This window comes from Ranitomeya variabilis, chromosome 5 (genome assembly GCF_051348905.1).
Source record: "Ranitomeya variabilis isolate aRanVar5 chromosome 5, aRanVar5.hap1, whole genome shotgun sequence".
In the NCBI taxonomy this organism is placed as follows: Eukaryota; Metazoa; Chordata; class Amphibia; order Anura; family Dendrobatidae; genus Ranitomeya; species Ranitomeya variabilis.
In genome coordinates, this window is record NC_135236.1 from 488,725,609 (window position 1) to 488,741,920 (window position 16,312).

Below are 16,312 nucleotides of genomic sequence, written 5' to 3' on the forward strand. Positions count from 1 at the left end.
AAGGAGCACTGTTTTACTTTTTCAACGCAGAATTGGCTGGAATTGAGATCGGACGCCATGCCGCGTTTGGAGAGTCCCTGATGTGCATAAACAGTGGAAACCCCCCAATTATAACTGAAACCCTAATCCAAACACAGCCCTAACCCTAATCCCAACCGTAAATGTAATCCAAACCCTAACCCTAACTTTAGCCCCAACCCCAACCCTAACTTTAGCCCCAACCCTAACTGTAGCCTTAACCCTAGCCACAACCCTAACCCCAACTTTAACCCTAACCCTAGCCCTAACCCTAACGGGAAAATGGAAATAAATACATTTTTTTTAATTTTTCGCTAACTAAGGGGTGATGAAGGGGGGTTTGATTTACTTTTATACCGGGTTTTTTTAGCGGATTTTTATGATTGGCAGCCGTCACACACTGAAAGAAGCTTTTTATTGCAAAAAATATTTTTGCATTACCACATTTTGAGAGCTATAATTTTTCCATATTTTTGTCCACAGAGTCATGTGAGGTCTTGTTTTTTGCCAGACGAGTTGACGTTTTTATTGGTAACATTTTCGGGCACGTGACATTTTGTGATCGCTTTTTATTCCGATTTTTGTGAGGCAGAATGACCAAAAACCAGCTATTCATTAATTTCTTTTGGGGGAGGCGTTTATACCGTTCCGCGTTTGGTAAAAAATGGAAAAAGCAGTTTTATTCTTTGGGTCAGTACGATTACAGCGATACCTCATTTATATCATTTTTTTATGTTTTGGCGCTTTTATATGATAAAAACTATTTTATAGAAAAAATAATTATTTTTGCATCGCTCTATTCTGAGGACTATAACACTTTTATTTTTTCTTTGATGACGCTGTATGGCGGCTCGTTTTTTGCGAGACAAGATGACGTTTTCAGCTGTGCCCTGGTTATTTATATCTGTCTTTTTGATCGCGTGTTATTCCACTTTTTGTTTGGCGGTATGATAATAAAGCGTTTTTTGCCTCTTTTTTTTTTTTTCTTTTTACGGTGTTCACTGAAAGGGTTAACTAGTGGGACAGTTTTATAGGTCGGGTAGTTACGGACGCGGCGATACTAAATATGTGTACTTTTATTGTTTTTTTTATTTAGATAAAGAAATGTATTTATAGGAACAATACTTTTTTTTTGGGGGGGGGAATTTTTTTTAATTTTTTTTACACATGTGAATATTTTTTTTTTCTACACTATAACAGTGCCCCTGTCTGACGTGCACAGCTCCAGGCTTCCCGGCGCCTGCTCTGAGCAGGCGCTGTGAAGCCACCTCCCTGCAGGACCCGGATGCCGCGGCCATTTTGGATCGGGCCTGCTACAGCGAGGAGGAGGTAAGAGACCCTCGGAGCAACGCGATCACATCGCGTTGCTCTGGGGGGCTCAGGGAAGCACGCAGGGAGCCCCCTCCCTGCGCGATGCTTCCCTATACCGCCGGAACACTGCGATCATGTTTGATCGCAGTGTGCCGGGGGTTAATGTGCCGGGGGCAGTCCGTGACCAATTTCTTTTGGTTCTTTTAAAAAGAGGCAGCAACGTACTAAAGAGCTGAAATTCCCAAACCCTTACTCCAATTAGAATGTGAATACGCTCAAATTAAAGGTGAAATCTGCACTTTAAGGCCATAGTGATGATTTAACTGCATCTTGTATATGTTTTGGTGAACAATTAAAATGCTAAAACTTGTGTCACTGTCCAAATATTTCAGGACCCAAGTGTATAATGTGCCACAATGCCAAAGGACATTCTTCCACCATTAGATTTCTTTAAAGGATGCTTTCTATACTAGCAATTTTTCAACATAGAATAAGTCCAGCTGCTATAAAAATAGAGCAGTGTTTAAAGCACACTTATTTATGTTCCCACATTTCATCAACGGTTGGTATTGGAAACTACACCCGAATTATATAATCCCCTTTATACTTCATTTTATGGTATATTATCTCTACAGCCTCCTTATATATGAACAATATATAAATCAGTGGGCACCAATTTATACCAAGCTTACCTGGACATGGGCTCTAGAGGTTACTAATATTTTACTGTCAGGCGCAAAATGAATATCAGTCACCCAGCCGTCAATTTTATTCACAGAAGTCTCCTGGCATTGTCTCAGAAGTTGCCCACTCTGCACACTCCAAATCTGACAATGGAAGAAAGAGTTATTAAGAATATCTGGAATGCAAAGTACTTGAAGACTTTTACAGACCCATTGGCTTGCATTGTTGATTTTGATCCCACCCTCAGATCAAAATCAAACATGTCTCCAATATTTTCTGCAAACCATTCGGTCTGAGGAAAAAAAAAAATCAAGCATCTGAATGGCCTTATAAATTATCATGGGTACGAGTACCATCTGTGAAAATCACGTACACAAAAATCGGACGTGGGAACGAGGCTTAAGAATTAGGCTATGTGCACACAATGCGGATTTGTAGCGTTTCCGCAGCATTTTTTTCCACACGGAAATGCTCCAAAAACGCAATGGATTACTTAAGCAATGTTAATCAATGACATTTCTGAATTGTTGTGCACATGATCTGGAAATTTCCGTCCTTATTTGCAGCGTTTTATTTTCCACAGCATGTCAATTCTTTTTGAGGATTTGCAGCATTTCTGCACCCATTGACTTCAAGTCAGTCAAATCCGCAGCAAGAACGCAGGTGTAAAAAGGTTTGCGGATTTGCTGCAGATTTGCTTCCAAAAACGCTGCAGAATTGTCAAAAGTAATGATGTCAGGGGTGTTATCTCATCTCTGTTTAAGGATTTACTCCATACTCACTTATTGGGATATCCGATTGGCGCGAGGGCTAAATGGGAAAGGGAGCTGGGTCGTTTGGAGGATGAAACGTGGGAGTCTGTACTAGAATGGATACCAAAATTATCACTAAATGAGCCATATAGACTTTCCCAGCTTTATATTGTACACAGTGTGTAGATCCCCGGATGTCCTGTGCAGAGCTGGGTTGAGATCAAACTCGGAATGCCCTAGATGTAGGAATGATAGTGCTGGAATGTTTCATATGTTGTGGACGTGTCCGAGATTGACTGCTTTTTGGTTGGTGGTTGTAAGTCGGATAGAAGGGGCGTACAGATGGGTGATTCCAAGAGAACTTTTGGTGTGTGTGTTGGGGTATGTGGATGAGATAGTTGTGGATAATAAGCTGAAAATAGCAATCGCTAGACTGCTATACATGGCTTGGAAAGTCATAGCCAGAAATTGGATCAAAGAGAAGCCTCCCTCGAGGGGAGAATATATTAAATATGTGAAGCAGGTCATTACCCTGGAGAAGGGTGTATATCAGAAAAGAGGGAAGATGGTCCCGTACGATAAATTGTGGTTGCCTTGGCTGGAACTAGGTTAGGGGAAGTTACGGGAAGCAAGGCCTGAAGAGGATTCGCCTTTATACCAATGGTTTATATGTTCAAAATAAAAGTCAGTGTATACAGATAATGTATATAATACTACAAAGACATGTTAAGAGAAAAGCGTGAGCTGTCTAAAAAAGGGAAAGGAGGGGGGGAGGGGTGGGTAAGGAGGGGTCAAGAGTGGAGAAAATGAAAATTTATGTCTTAATGTGAAATGTTTTATTTGAATTTTATACTTATTAAAAAATATTTGAGTAAAAAAGGTAATGATGTCTGATGGAGGACGAGTGTGTGGAGCTTACAAAACCGCATGAAAATCCTCAACAAAAACGCTACAAAAACACGAGGATTTTCCACTGCATTTTTCTGACAAAAAAAAAAAAACCTTGCAGAAATTTCTGCAAGCAAATCCGCATCGTTTGCGCATAGCCTTAGACTTTTTGCCTCTTACCTTCCTCGTTTAAGCTATGTAGACAGTGAAACCTTTAGAACCTCTAGAGAGGGCAATTTCTCATAACATTGTATTTAACCGAGGGAGTTATTCCACAAATTACAATGTACAGAACATAGAATAAAAACAAATGAGTAAATACCCTACAACAAGCAAATAAATAAACTGTAATAGTACATGGAAATAACATAGGACACCAGTTGACACCACTTTGATGGTGACAATATAATTATTTTTAAGTAAAGTATCTCTATTGACATTTTACAACAGAATTTTTAAACAATCATAATACATAATCAAAAGACAATATAATTACAATCCAGGTCTGCGGACCACTATCACAATACTGCATAAAACATTGCACCTTCATGTGATCACTAGTAATACAGCTCTCCTATGAGTGTTACTAGGTAGGCCGCTCTTTATTTTAAAGGGAACCTGTCACCTCCAAAATGGAAGGCGAGCTAAGCCCACCTGTAGATAAGCCCAGATGTATCCTAAAAGATGTGAAAAAGAGGTTATACTATACTCACCCAGGGGCAGTCCGATACGATGGGCGTCGCGGTCCGGGGCCTCCCATCTTCATAGGATGACGTCCTCTTCTTGTCTTCACACTGCGGCTCCGGCGCAGGCGTACTTTGTCTGTCCTGTTGAGGGCAGAGCAAAGTACTGCAGTGCGCAGGTGCTGGGCCTCTCTGACCTTTCCCGCCACCTGCGCACTGCAGTACTTTGCTCTGCCCTCAACAGGACAGACAAAGTACGCCTGCGCCGCAGCGTGAAGACAAGAAGAGGATGTCATCGTATGAAAATAGGAGGCCCCGGACCAGACCGCGACACCCATCGGATCGGACCGCCCGCGCCCAGGTGAGTATAATCTAACCTCTTTTTCTCATCTTTCAGGATACATCGGGGGCTTATCTACAGCATTCCAGAATGCTGTAGATAAGCCCCTGATGCCGATGGGCTTAGCTCACCTTCCATTTTGGGGGTGACAGGTTCCCTTTAACCTACACGGATTTTGTTTTAATATTGTTTAATAAAGCTAATAAAGAATTAAGCTGTATAATAGGTGGAAGTTGTGGCTAATTTTTGCCCTTACTAGCATTAGTATTAAATAAATATATTTATACCCATCACCATATTGGAACTCCTTTTTGTAAAAAAAAAATATATTTATTGTGTTTTAGAAACTTTCTGTGCCTTTACATTTACAGGAATGGGATGTGCGGGACTTTTTTTTTTTCATGCAATTTCACCGCACTTGGAATTTTTTTACATTATTTGGTACATAGCATGGTAAAACGGATAGTGTCATTCAAAATGATAAATCATCCCACAGAAAGCAAGCCTTCTTTTTGAGCAGAAAAGTAAAAAAATATATGGATCTAGGAAGAAGGCGAGGAAAAAAGGGAGATCCCAAAAAAGAAAAATTGCCCAGTCTTTAAGGGGTTAGAAAAAGTATTTGTGCACGCTATTCATCAAGTAGACTTTCCATTTGCAAAAGATTGTTGGGTGTCTAAGTGATCACTATTTTATGTTTAATTCAGACTCCACACCTCAGGTTTTATTTTTACATGTTTAATATCATGTGACCGCCTACACCCAGTCTGAACCTCCTTCTTTCAAAACAACACATAACTGATCAAATACTAACATACCATTATTTCACCATTATCATCGCCAGTTGCTAAATAGTGGTCATCAGATGAGAAGTGGCAGCATCGTACACAGCTCTGATGACCTCTCAGCTCATGCAGAAGAGATAACCCAGCTAAACTCCAAATCTGAAAGGTAAGACAACACATGATGCATATTTACATCCATTCTTCGCGATATATCCCTTGGTGACTACAATGTCCTATAATTACAGTGTAAACTATTGCCCATCAATTAGGGAGATACATTTCATGGAGTAAGTGAAGCTACCCAATTGGCAAGCGATTCATGCACACCAGTCTTCAATTTGGGTTTGCCACAGTCAATGGCCAATTTCTACCACCATTTTGATCATGCTTTAATACTCAAAGGGAAATGGGTGCGCAACTATTATTTTTAAGGTGCTCAGAAGTAAACTATAGACAAGTCTTGATTGAAAAACTTTGGCACTCAAAGGACATGATTTGTAAAGAATATTTTAATCACATGACCCCCCCCCCCCCCCAAAAAAAAAGGGATAACGCTCATCCAAAATAAAAACAGATAATAATCATACATTTCGGCTAGATGAGGCCTTTTTCATGGAATATCTGTATACGTGATAGATACAAAAGATGACGCTCATTACCATAATAAATCATATGAATACATAAACAAAGGCACTATAAGCATTTTTGCATATCTAATGTTCTTAAAATCCAAAAGGATTGCCATCCAATATATGTGCAATAAATAAGCACATCTATGTAGGTAGGTATATAGGGTGGTTCTTTTTATCCAAGTACAAGGCATATTTTACATAGTTCTCATATCGGAGTATGTGAGAAATCATTGATGATTTCACTATGAAGAACACTAGGAGGTGGTTCATCTAGAATGTCCATGTAACTAGTGTAAACTACATTTCCCACAATCACCTTCTCCATATTCACCTCCCGCCTGCCCAGATGATATTAGCTACCCACCAAACGGCTCTGTGATATGCCAGAGGAGGCTTGGTGCTATGCAAAGTTTCCAATAATATATCAATAAATGAAAGACATGTCTGCCCTAACTACCCTGCACTACTACACTGCAACGTAAGAAGAGGACACCCACTATAGAATAGCAGGAATCTACTGAGCATGTGCAACCTGTGATGAAAGAACTACAGGATGTATCTACGGGCAAACAGGAGAAAGCCTCTGACATGGGGTTTTCAGGGGACAGTGAGTACTTTGTGAAATGGATTACATTTGATAACTTTATTTCTTTTAGGATTTATTTTATATTTGCACATAAAAAGAAAGTATATCTACAAAAAATTTGTTTTCAAAATAAGTACAGGTGCTCGTTCACCCTCAAAACAGTTCAGTCACCTTCCTATCTACTTGTTTTACATCATCTCCATCTGGCTACTGTAAAGTTAGAGCTGTCAATCAAGGAAGAGAGGGTGGAGCTAGACGCTAAACAAGTCAGTACTTCAAACTGCCGAACCTCATCAAAGGTGCACCAAGTGCCTGTGCTTGGTCTGAACAGTCATTTTGCGCTGAGAGATTCCCTTTAAACCAACCATTGTGTAATTCTTGCAAATTCGTGATGCATCCTATGATAGCGGATACTTACCGTAATAAAGATATTGATCAGGTATATCATGCTGACCAAAGGTAGAGCATCCACAGTATATACATCAGTCAACCTGACATGGGGGGCGCAAAATAGATCAACATGTAATGCCGTACCTTGGCGCTCTTATCAGCTGAGGTAGATGAAAATTTCAGTGAATCAGATGAAACATCACAAGACAAAATAGCACCACTGTGACACGGAAACTCGTCTTCTGCGCATCCACTCTGAAGATCCCATACCTAAAACATTTAATAACCGTAGTTATATGTAAAGTGCCCAAACATAACAAAAGCATTCAATAAAGGATTTGTATGATATACACTGGTTCTAAAGCATAAAGCACTCTGATGACGTGCAAATGGCAGGATGAGCTGTAAAACAGGATCATCATCACATTTGGCGAAGCCACCACAAGATATATCAACGTCATCTTTTACTATGTGAGACTGTTTCCCACCGGTGAGTGATCATGCGACACAGGCGCTTATTCTCCGATTCTGGCGAGTTCTTGCATTTACTATAAATCCCATATAAACATGGCAGGATCAAGAGTTTGCGGAGCCGTAGCAGTGTTTTATCATTAGAGGATAATTATGTTGGATAAACACATCAGTTGATTTTTATATAGTAAATAGTTGTTTGATAAAATCTGCATAAATTGACTGTTTTTGTCACATTTTAAAGTTATAATATTGTTGGAGGTACACCAACTCTTTAAATGGTCATGGTTGTTTCAACAAACTTATGCTTATTAAATGGCTTATGTATCAAAAAATATAATTTCATTACCAAAAATGATTTTTAGAGAAAAATTGCTTTAATGTGGTAACTAGGTGTCTCTCCTCTGAACACCATGCTGTCCACTGCCTGTTGTCAAGACTGATCAGTATAGAGTTACAGACAAGCAGGATGAATTACAGAAGTGGGGCAGAGTCCTTAAAAAAATGTATGCTGCACTTTATCACAGAGTGGTGCAAGATATCCTGCTGAACATACAGAGGCTTTCGAAAGTATTCATCCCACCCTCCCTTGGCTTTTTACCCATTTTGCTACACTATAAACGGTGTTTAATTATTTTTGTAATCCAAATTGTGTATGATGCATCAACATTAATTAGTCAAAGTTGGTGAAGTGCGAAAAATATAGGCATAAATTAAATGTATAGATACAAATAAGTAAAAATTTACATGTGCATAAAGTACAGACCAAAAGTTTGGACACCTTCTCATTTAAAGATTTTTCTGTATTTTCATGACTATGAAAATTGTACATTCACACTGAAGGCATCAAAACTATGAATTAACACATGTGGAATTATATACTTAACAAAAAAGTGTGAAACAATTGAAATTATGTATTATATTCTAGGTTCTTCAAAGTAGCCACCTTTTTATTTAATGACTGCTTTGCACACTCTTGGCATTCTCTTGATGAGCTTCAAGAGGTATTCACCGGGAATGGTCTTCCAACAATCTTGAAGGAGTTCCCAGAGATGCTTAGCACTTGTTGGTCCTTTTGCCTTCACTCTGCGGTCCAGCTCACCCCAAACCATCTCGATTGGGTTCAGGTCTGGTGACTAGAAGCCAGGTCATCTGGCGTAGCACCCCATCACTCTCCTTCTTGGTCAAATAGGCCTTACACAGCCTGGAGGTGTGTTTGGGGTCATTGTCATGTTGAAAAATAAATGATGGTCCAACTAAACGCAAACCGGATGGAATAGCATGCCGCTGCAAGATGCGGTGGTAGCCATGCTGGTTCAGTATGCTTCCAATTTTGAATAAATCCCCAACAGTGTCACCAGCAAACACCCCCACACCTCCTCCTCCATGCTTCACGGTGGGAACCAGGCATGTAGAGTCCATCAGTTCACCTTTTCTGCGTTGCACAAAGACACGGTGGTTGGAACCAAGGATCTCAAATTTGGACTCATCAGACCAAAGCACAGATTTCCACTGGTCTAATGTCCATTCCTTGTGTTCTTTAGCCCAAACAAGTCTCTTCTGCTTTTTGCCTGTCCTTAGCAGTGGTTTCCTAGCAGCTATTTTACCATGAAGGCCTGCTGCACAAAGTCTCCTCTTAACAGTTGTTGTAGAGATGTGTCTGCTGCTAGAACTCTGTGTAGCATTGACCTGATCTTTAATCTGAGCTGCGGTTAACCTGCGATTTCTGAGGCTGGTGACTCGGATAAACTTATCCTCAGAAGCAGAGGTGACTCTTGGGTCTTCCTTTCCTGGGGCGGTCCTCAAGTGAGTCAGTTTCTTTGTAGCACTTGATGGTTTTTGCCACTGCACTTGGGGACACTTTCAAAGTTTTCCCAATTTTTTGGACTAAATGACCTTCATTTCTTAAAGTAATGATGGCCACTCGTTTTTCTTTACTTAGCTGCTTTTTGCTTGCCATAATACAAATTCTAACAGTCTATTCAGTAGGACTATGCGGTGAACTAAACCGTGAGCACTGCTACATAGGTGCACAGGTAGGTTCCCACACCTTACACTATACGTATAACAAAACCCGGCACTCAACTTCAATGTGGATAGTTGGGAGATTTATTCGTAGTACCAACAAAAACGTTTCGGTCAAAGTCTGACCTTCCTCAGTCATCCACTCCGGCACACGTAAGGACTAGCGGTGGACTCCGCGTCTAACTCCAGACACATGTAAGCTCCTAGCTGATTTCAGGAGCAGGTCACTGGCGTAGAAGTGACTCCAATAAGATTGTATTTCAAAAGGACCTATCTCTACATACCTTTGATATTCCCTCGCAACTTGTAACTGAAGAAGGTCAGACTTTGACCGAAACGTTTTTGTTGGTACTACGAATAAATCTCCCAACTATCCACATTGAAGTTGAGTGCCGGGTTTTGTTATATATATTCAGTAGGACTATCAGCTGTGTTTCAGTAGGACTATCAGCTGTGTAACCACCAGACTTCTGCACAACACAACTGACGGTCCCAACACCATTTATAAGGCAAGAAATCCCACTTATTAAATCTGACAGGGCACACCTGTGAAGTGAAAACCAATCCCGGTGACTACCTCTTGAAGCTCATCAAGAGAATGCCAAGAGTGTTCAAAGCAGTCACCAAAGAAAAAGGTGGCTACTGTGAAGAACCTAGAATATAAGACATAATGTCAGTTGTTTCACACTTTTTTGTTAAGTATATAATTCCACATGTGTTAATTCATAGTTTTGATGCCTTCAGTGTGAATGTACAATTTTCATAGTCATGAAAATACAGAAAAATCTTTAAAAGAGAAGGTGTATCCAAACTTTTGGTCTGTACTGTATGTATTCACCCCTTTTGCAATGAAGCCTCTAAAAATTTCTGGTGCAAGCAATTACCTTCATAATTCAGATGCTTAGTGAAAGGAAGTCCACCTGTGTGGATTCTAAGTGTTACATGGCCTGTCAGTCTATACACACCTTTTCCGAAAGACCACAGAGGCTGCAACACCATTAAGCAAGAGGCACCACTAACCAATCACCATGAAGACCAAGGAGATCTCCAAACAAGTCAGGGACAAATTTGCAGAGAAGTACAAGTCAGGGTTGGGTTATAAAAAAAATATCCCAATCTCTAATGATCCCCTGGAGCAGCATCAAATCCATTATCATCAAATGGAAAGAACATGGCACCACAATAAACCTGCCAAGAGAGGACCGCCCACAAAAACTCTCAGCCAGGGCAATGAGGGTATTAATCAGAGAGGTTACATCAAACCCAGACTGGAGTAAGATTTATGGCGAGTTGCACACAGGGGTGCATGCCACTTTTCAGACATGCCGGATTCATTATGAGGTGTCAGACTCAAGCATGCACCCTCATCAAGATCACTGTTAACAACACTGGTCTTGATAAATCGGGACCAAGGTTGGAAAAAAACAGCCAGAGACTATAGAGAGAAACTTAACTAGACCAGTGTTGCCCACAGCTGACTAATCCCTGCCCCACTCCAGTGAATTGATGTGTCCTCCCTGTATTGAGATAGGGAGAGATCTATAGTCACTAGTCAGTGTTTCACACCATGTTGTCTCTGAAACACTGCAGTGCTGCAGAGATAGACATTCTTGGATGTAATCCCGCAGCCAGGCTCTGAGAAATGCTGTCCATTTTTCAGGCTGGAAGAATCTAAATGATAGGTTCCCTTTAAGATAAAGAAAAGGAATAAAGCTAGGAAATGTGCATCTTTTATTATTTATTATGAACAGATAACTATTGTCTTACCCTCACAGTCCCATCAAATGACCAGGAGAGGAGTTTTACATTTTCGAGAATTCTGAAACACCTCACAGCTTCTTTGTGTCCTTGCAGTGAAAAACTCTTTCCAGACGTCCAGTCCCAGACCTGATGCGGAACACAAAATTATTCCAGTGCTTATACCATTTATACAATGCAAGTAAATTGTTACATATAAATAAATCAATTTGCCAAGTGGGTTATTAAAGTTTACAATCCTCCCCATGTGTTATAAATCCTTTGTTGGCAATGACAGAGGTCAAACTTTGGCACACACTGTTAGTGGTATGTTGGCTCATTCCTCCATGCAGATCTCCTCTAGAGCAGTGATGTTTTTATTATTTATTTTTATGAAACAGAAGAGAATAAGGGAGGAAGAGCTGGGATATAGCTTTTTGCACATGCTCTAAGATTAGCGCTCTTTTAAGTGCCACAAAGTGTCTGCTCAGAGATAGATTTCTATTTCACACCCAGTTTTACATGTAGCAAGTGCAACATAATAAAAATCATCTCAAAGTAGCTATTTTATGATACTTAGGGAACATAACAGGATAAAATCTCGAATGATTTGCTGTGAATCATGCCATTTCTAATAGGTTTGTGTTCAGCTGGGGCGCGCGATAAATGGATAAAACATGATGTGTGGAATGTGCACCGTTCTAAAGACTAGGTGTAAAATGAGGAGTACTCACCCTGATTGTCGCGTCATCAGAGCTTGATACAAGCCATTTCCCATCTGGGGTGAACTGGCAATGCTGGACAGTTCTCGTGTGACCCTTTAAGTGCTCCAGAAACTTGCCAGTGACCATATCGAAAACCTATACCCAACAACAGATACAAATGGAATCATTTACACACCTGGCAACAATTAAATATGTCAGGGAAACAAAGCATGGTACATTCAAACCTTTCTTTTTAAACTTACTTGAATTGTTCACACACTGTGCTTTTGCTGCCAAAAAAAACGCAGCCCTTTCCAATACCAGGAAAGTGAATTAGATTTCTAAAACCTCATGCACATGCTGCTTTTTTTTCCTAGTGGATTGGAACCATTAAAGATTTTTTTTTTTTTTTTTTTTTTTAAAGCGGGCCAATTCTTTTCACCAATTCGTCTGAAAGGGGGAAGTAAGAAAAATCGCAAGTAAAACCGCATCCAAAATATTTGTGTATTTTCTGCAGTGTTTCTCCTTTTGTTTTTTGCTGCAGAAAAATATATGGCAAATACTCAACATGTGCACGTAGCCATATAGAAAAATATTGTAACAACCCATCCGATCCACAGAGGCAAAATAATCAATCTATAGACGTCCACAAGTTAAGTGTAATAATGAGAAATGACGCAGGAAAAAAAATATTGAACACATGAAGAGGTGAAAAAAGCTATGGAAAGTTATGACACCAGCTGAAATCTATCAGTAATTAGAAAGCAATCCTGTCATTTAGTGAAAAATAATATCAGCTGGTTCAACTGATGGCCTATAATAAGGTGTTACATTACCAAGGTGCCACACCAGAAAAATCTCATGATGGGTAAAAAAAATGAGCTGTTGCAAGACCTTTGCAACCTTATTGTTGCAAAACATACTGATGGCATTAGTTACAGAACAATTTCTGAATTACTCAAGGATCCAGTGAGCACTGTTGGGGCCATAATCCAGAAGTGGAAAAAACAATTACACCATAAACCAGCCATGACCAGGTGCTTCCAGCAAGATTTCAACAGAGGAGTGATGAGAATTATCAGAAGAGTTCTCCAAGAGCTAAGGACCACTTATGGAGAGCTACATAGAGACCTGGAATCGGCAGGTACCATTATTTAAAAGAAAACAATAAGTAATGCACACTTGCTCCATGGCCTGTATGCACACTCACCATGCAAGACTCCATTGCTGAACAAAAAGCATGTTTAGGCACATTAAATGTTTGCTCCACAACAGTTAGACAAGCTAGTGAATTACTGTGAGAATATAGTCTGGTCTGACGAGACCAAAATTTAACTCTTTGGATAGTATAATGCACACCATGTTTGGAGGCCAAAAGGCACTGCATAGCAACCTAAAAAAAACAACATACCAACAGCGAAGTTTAGAGGTGTGAACATCATGGTGTGGGGCTGCTTTTAAGCATACAGCACTAGCAAGATTCAAGCAACTGAAGGATGGATAAATGGACAAATGTACAGAGATATTCTAATAAAAATCTGCTGCCATCTACCAGGATGATGAAGATAAAAGGAGGGTGGATACTTCAACAAGACAATGATCACAATCCCACAACCAAGAAAACTATCAATTGGTTTCAGAGAAGGAAAATAAAGCTGCTAGAATGACCCAGCCAATCACCGGACCTGAATCCAATAGAAAATTTATGTAAGGAAGTAAAGCTCAGAGTTCATAGAAGGAACCCACGGAACTTTCAGGATTTGAAGAGTGTTTGTGTGGAAGAAAAGGCCAAAATCACAACTGAGCAATGCATGCGACTAGTTTCTCCATACAGGAGGCGTCTTGAAACTGTCATCACCAATAAAGGCTTTTGTATGAAGTAGTAATTACTTTCAGTAAGTGTCTTCAATACTTTTCCTCTGTGTCATTTCTCATCATTACACATAACTGAATGTATGGACACGGTTTGATTTCTTTGCATGGGTGGATTGGATGGGTTGTTACGGACATCTGGTGAGAATTTCATGTCAATAGCACCTTTAGAGATATATTTACTTAGAAAATGGATAACATGTTCAATACTTAATTCACCTGCTGTATATAGTAAACTTGGGGTTAATGAGGTGAAAAAGAATTAGAGGAAAGGTTTAAGAACTGAAGTTTAATCTTAATATGAAGGTGACATTCACATTCATCTACCTTGTTTTCATGTTTCCTAGAAATAGCTCTGCACCTATTTCAGTAACATTATCCTTTAAATACACATTCTATTATTCAAGCAGAAAGAACAAATTGGTTATTGAAAATGGAAGATTATGGCAGGAGAAATGCCCCCATGCTGAGTTATAAAACCAGGGCTTTAAAAGGGAATTAAAAACCACTGCAAGAAAAGGAACGTTTATTTTCAATGCGGGTGCCTATTGTCCTGTCTGCAGTTTCCATTCCACTGACATTATTTAAGTTTTACCAGATGTTTAGGAATAAAATGAAGCTGTGTGACTCTGACACCTGCCTGGCAGAGGGAATTTATTCCAGTAGAATTGATTTTGTACAGTTCTAGAAAGTCTTTGTCTTCTAATTGGGATGAACTCAGAACACAGTGGCGTGCAGGCAGCGACAGACCTCTCCACCAGCATGGCTCTGAAGTGGTGTCACCGACAAGTATGCACACAATTACACAAGCTGTATGGCCTCTGTTATCGGCATATACTAATACAGTGATCTAAACTTAGAGCTGGTATACAAAGTACAGATACAGGAAGTTTATTAGCCACATTTCATTGCTATGCATACTACATGTTCACATGTGAGCACCCAATATTATATTTCCTCAAAGCAGCAATGCCTCTTAGGGTTTCTATTTCTAACATATCACTTAGAGTACATGTAGAATAAGGCTTAATAAGCAACTCCGCAATATATCTCAGAGAAATCTGCTTCTTTCTCCTACTGAGAAGAAAAACTGGAAAGAAAATAGTGACTTATCTGGGTAACAGTGTGGGATTGCGCTCACCTGCTTGGGTTGTGTGCACACAACCATTGATGGAGCTCAAGGCTGCTGAAGACCCACAGGAGGATAAGATGCCACGTCAATTTAAGGCGGTTTATTCGTCAACGTGTTTCCAAGTATACAACTTCTAAGAGTTCAGATCTTCAGCGCCAATTCTAAGGCTACTTTCACATTTCCGTCTTTTTTAATCAGTCACAATGCGTCGTTTTGGGAAAAAAAACGCATCCTGCAAATTTGCCCACAGGATACGGTTTTTTCCCATAGACTTGCATTGCCAACGGATCGCGGCGTATGGCCACACGTTGCGTCCGTCGTGCACTGGATGCGTCGGGTTTTCAAGAGAACGTTTTTCTGTACGTCGCATCCAGTGTTTCAGACTGCGCATGCCCAGCAGGAAATATCGCTCTCACGATCTTTCCTCACCCTGCAGTCTGACGGAAATGTGAAAGCACACACTTCCGTCGGTACGTCGCGCCGACGCTTCGTGACGGCCCAGTACCGCCGGAAATGTGAAAGAAGCCTAAGACTTGCATCATGTAAACAGTGTGCATGGGAGAAAACCTGACCCGAGCTCTACCACATACGGCCCATGGACAGGCTGCACTTTCACTTAATACTGGGTTATGCTCATATCTGTATGGGGCAGAGCTGGGGTTGACGCTGAAGGTCTGAACTCTTAAAAGATGTATACTTCAAAACGCGTTGAGCAATAAACCGCCTTATATTGACGTGGCATCTCTCATCTTTCAGCGTAGAGTAACCCATTTGTTTTTCCATTTATCCTTTTTCTCCTACTGGACTGATCACTTTCATAATTCTCAATTTACTGGTAAAATCTTATAGAGGGAGAAGAAGAATTTTGACTAATTAAATTCTTAGTAGATGGGAGGATCGAGAGGCAAAGTGCCTCCCATCTACATACAATGTAGCAACTGCCATCTCCTAGCTCAGTAATGGGAAAGTATCTTCACTGAATACAGATATCACCTGTGAACTGAGAATTTTGAAAATAAAAGATCAGTCCAGGAAGAGAAAGAAGCAGATTTCTCTGATAAGATACATTACAAAGTTGCTTATTTTTATGTGTACTATTCATTTATGAAATTACAACATAATGACGGTTACATTTTAACATAATTGTCTGAAATAAGAATAATAAAAAAAAAAATATATGGAATAATAATAGAGGTCAAGTGATTAGAAGAGAATGTCATGCCATTAGATGTTTCTCTGATGATGTGCCCTTATAAAATAACCTGACCGCTGCAGCCAAACATAGCCAACTATGATCTGGTGACT

The 16,312-nt window shown here is 40.0% G+C and overlaps 1 protein-coding gene across 1 annotated transcript in view; it reads right to left on the minus strand.

Annotated features, from left to right (window-relative positions):
* Nucleotides 1–16,312, minus strand: part of APAF1 (apoptotic peptidase activating factor 1) — a 147,291-nt gene that overhangs the window by 23,568 nt on the left and 107,411 nt on the right. Inside the window, exons 22-26 of the mRNA XM_077265565.1 lie at nt 12,034–12,159; nt 11,330–11,449; nt 7,211–7,336; nt 5,492–5,617; nt 2,022–2,156 (exon numbers count right to left, since the gene is read on the minus strand). Of these exons, the coding sequence (XP_077121680.1) occupies nt 2,022–2,156; nt 5,492–5,617; nt 7,211–7,336; nt 11,330–11,449; nt 12,034–12,159 (633 nt within the window). The remainder of the gene's footprint in view (nt 1–2,021; nt 2,157–5,491; nt 5,618–7,210; nt 7,337–11,329; nt 11,450–12,033; nt 12,160–16,312) is intronic.